At 49.6% G+C, this 3,780-nt stretch overlaps 1 protein-coding gene across 1 annotated transcript; it reads right to left on the minus strand.

The window, feature by feature from the left end:
* Nucleotides 1-2,364: 2,364 nt before the first annotated feature.
* On the minus strand, nucleotides 2,365-3,357 carry LOC124671904. Its single transcript, XM_047208224.1, has 2 exons — nucleotides 3,175-3,357; nucleotides 2,365-3,089 (listed from the first exon to the last, which is right to left on the minus strand). Exon 2 carries the CDS (start codon nucleotides 2,905-2,907, stop codon nucleotides 2,365-2,367), a length of 543 nt encoding a protein of 180 aa, XP_047064180.1. The 5' UTR covers nucleotides 2,908-3,089; nucleotides 3,175-3,357.
* Between the last annotated feature and the right edge of the window lie 423 nt (nucleotides 3,358-3,780).

Consider the following 3,780-nt stretch of genomic DNA (forward strand, 5'->3'; position numbering starts at 1 on the left):
GCATTAAATAAGAGGATGTCCTAAGAATAGTCTAGCAGCAAGCAAAATTCTAGCAATGACTATGTACCAATTCCTAAAAATGATAACCTTACCAAGCCTCTACTTCTAATACAATACTAAAACAACGGAAAAACGAAGACCTTTGAAATAGCATGATGCTCAACTTAGGTAATTGCTAGACTAAATACCATGAGAAACAATTGTAGAAACTCATTTGAGCTATTGGGGTGAAGCATCAAACAAATGGTTCAATTTCAGAAAGAAAGAAATAAACTAAGTGATCTATGAATGATTAACCGTAACCAAGAAGTCTGATTTAAACTTTACTGATATGGAGAGAGGTATATGGCATGGGCTATAAGGTTGAAATAATAGGACGGCAGTCAATTTTAATAAAACAATCTAAGCCTGAATCACTAACTTCAGGAGGTGCGCTAATTCAAGAGCTGTAAAGGGAGTGTATCAAAATTTGAGGCATGCACGAAAAAGACCCTTTTATCATCCAGTGTCTCCTTGCACGAACTAACAACAAACCACCCCAAATCAGTGCAATTATGGACAGCTAAAACCAGCAGGAAAATGTGTGGTTCACCTTGGTTTTGGACGATCTGTAGTATTGGTCAGCTACATCTAGCTCTGCCCTCAACAAGCAGCGACCACAGCAGCATCAGGTCGCCTGGGAGTCCGTGTTGTTGCACCCCACTTTATGAGTAGAGCTTCACCAGTGAACCATCCATTATACTGCTGAATTAACTGCATCTAGACGGAAAAGAACGAACAAAGATTCAGTCACTCCATGACAAAACATCAGATCGGGGGTAGAGGAGAGAAGGAGCGACCTCTTAAGTGCTCTCGATGGTGCGGAGGAGTGACGAACCGCAGACGTTAGGACGGCCTGCTGAAATGCCTAGGTTTCCCCTCAGCCGCCAGTAGCAAATGCGGCAACCAGCAGCAGGCCCGCAGCGCAGCTCTGGCGGTTCGAAGGGAGGAGCAACCCTGGGCACCACCAATCCAGAATCCACGCAACAGCTAGATGACCCAAGCCCCAACCGCAGGCCTAGCGCCCCGCCCCTGACCAGGACCGACGCAGCCCAGCACCAGCACAAACCGCACCACCGCGCCGACCAAAAATCCGAACCATGAGAGGCAAGATCCAATCCCAGTTTCGTCTGGTAGGAAGTCAACCGGAGGAGAAAGTGGAAGGGACTTCACACGGGCAAGATCCAATCCCAGCTGGCGGTGCAGTTGCGAGGTGCGGCAAAGGGCTAAGAGACCAGTGATTGCAACAGCCTTAAGCTATTTACTTAGGAGATGCGCCGAGGCGGTCGGAGCTAGAACGAAGGCAGCGGCCGAATCTGGGATGGAGGCGGCGACCGGAGCTGGGACCGAGGAGGCCGCAACCCTAGCGCGAAAGGAGCTCTCTCGAAGAAAATAGAGGAAAGAGATCAGAAGAGGGTATGGGCGTGCGGGTGTGGGTGCGGTATGCCGGATGGGAGAGGGCGGTCAAACAGCAAACCCATTCTTGACGCGTCCGACCGACACCTGCCCCGCCACGTACGAAGGCCAATGCCAGCTGCACCCGAGGGACCGACGACAAGCACGGAACGACACTGTTTAGCAGAAGCTCGGACAATGCAGCGATCACAACAGGATTATATGTTGTAAATAATTTGGCAATGTAGGTGCTTGGAAACCTTGTGCATTAAAATTATATTTTAATGAAAGAGTACAGATGAACCGAAGAACCTTTTTTGCTTATGATGGTTTGTAACCGATTCTTATACGACACTAGTTACGAGCCATACATGATAAACGATGATTCAATCCAGCGATGCATATGAACCGCCACACAAAAGTCCCATGGGTATCGTCGTACACATAGCACTACTCATACCTGAAAACCTTGTGCACTTAAACTTTCTTTTAATGAAGTAGTACACCCCCATTTCGCAGATGAAACACTCGAGAACCCTGTGCACTAAGTTTTCGTTTGATGAAGATAGGAACGAACCAAAGAACACCACATTCAGGGTCCAAATGTCGGTTGAAAACCTTGAGTACTAAATATTGACAAATATAATGAAAAAAGGTTAAAAGAAAAGGCGGGACAAGTCAGTCCTCTATTGGAGAAAGTAGAACATTTCCCAATTTTGAAGTTAGGATGTTTATTTGATTATTTCATTTGCAAAACACTAAGAACACCTTTTATCTTAAAATCCTATCAGGTGTACACGACGCTTACCGACGTTGTACACCAAATTTAATTTCAACAATGAGGCAGGAATGAACCAAAGAACCCAACATTTCACAGCTGAGAAATACTTGGAAAACGTCTGAGTTCTGGCACTAGGACGGAAACGAGTCCTACTGTATGGAGCAACACTTGGGCGTTCTGCCGCCGCCGTGCCGATGCCAGCTCCCCGCCGCGTTGTAGTCGTGCCGCTCGATCATCGGGGAGTAGTTCGCCGGGTGGCTGCGCGCCGCCGCACGCGCGTAATTGCTGCCCCCATACCCGCCGTGCACAGCCATGGGCGACGCGTGGTAGTAGGACGGGCTGGGGCTGGGAGCATCGGGGTAGTACCCCGCGTCGGTTTGCCTGTACTGCTCGGCCGGCCACCGTGCGACCGCGGGGTTGGCCAGAGGCGACGGTGCTGAGACCGGGTACGAGACGTGGCCCCTCACCGGCAAGTCCCGGCCCGGAGTGTTGACGGAATGCCAGTGGTGCGGAGACCGGGAGTGCGCGGCGGCGACGTCCCTGGACGACGTGCCCGGCAGATACCCCGAGCCCGAGGCGCCCGCCGCTAGCGTCCGCAGCTCCACTATCTCCGCCTCCCCGACCTCCTTCCTCAGCTTCTTGGTCAGAAGGCCCTCGTCCACGCCGTCGCCGATCACCACCAGCAGCTCCATGTTCCTGCCGGTCCTCGTGACCGACACTACTCCTGTAAAAGAACCTCTAATCCACCGGATGCATTCGGTCCCGTGACAAAGACGAAGAATCGATCGAACATACCGCTCACCGCGGCGGCCACCTTGAGAGCTCTCTTGTGGTATCTGTCCGACCCCGGCTGCATCCGGATGATGATCTCCTTCTGAAAGATTTCGGCCAGCGGTTAATTGAGCAGGTGTACGTGCCTAAGACAGATGAACATGAAGTAAAATTTAAGAACAACTTACTCTCATGGTGTTTTGCGAGTTGCAGCTGCTAGATCGAATAAACAAGATTGATGCTGAGGCAAGAGAAGAATGTTTTGCCGTCTCTCTATGGCTGTATTGCGCACTACTCAACCAGAGTATACTGCTACAGGTAAGACGTGTGGTAGCTAGAGACCAGTCATATATATCTCCTATCTTTGCAATCTTTGAGATGGAAAATTTCTCTTCTTTTTCTTTGGTTGTCGACAACTTGCTATACGGAAGACTGTCGTGGCGAGAATTATGTGACACGGTTTCAGAAAAAGACGACATTTTCGCTCATAACTTCAGATGGTGACTCCACATCGCGCGCAGACTTTGCCCAACTACGATCGATATCCCAAACCCACTCGAAGTGGAACATCATCTGGTATTCTACTTCCACAACAAGAGGGAAAAAAAGGGGAAGGTACTAACTTTAAACCACGTGCCGAGCAGTGTAGACGTAACAGCACACCATAAACAAAGCAATCACATTTGGATTGAAAATTCGTCGAGGATCACGAATCCAGAAACATGATTCGTAGCGTGCCATTTTGCCCAAAAGCTGCAGCCGTGACTATGTCGCGTGAACTGTTAGCGGTTGAG

This window comes from Lolium rigidum, chromosome 7 (assembly GCF_022539505.1).
Source record: "Lolium rigidum isolate FL_2022 chromosome 7, APGP_CSIRO_Lrig_0.1, whole genome shotgun sequence".
In the NCBI taxonomy this organism is placed as follows: Eukaryota; Viridiplantae; Streptophyta; class Magnoliopsida; order Poales; family Poaceae; genus Lolium; species Lolium rigidum.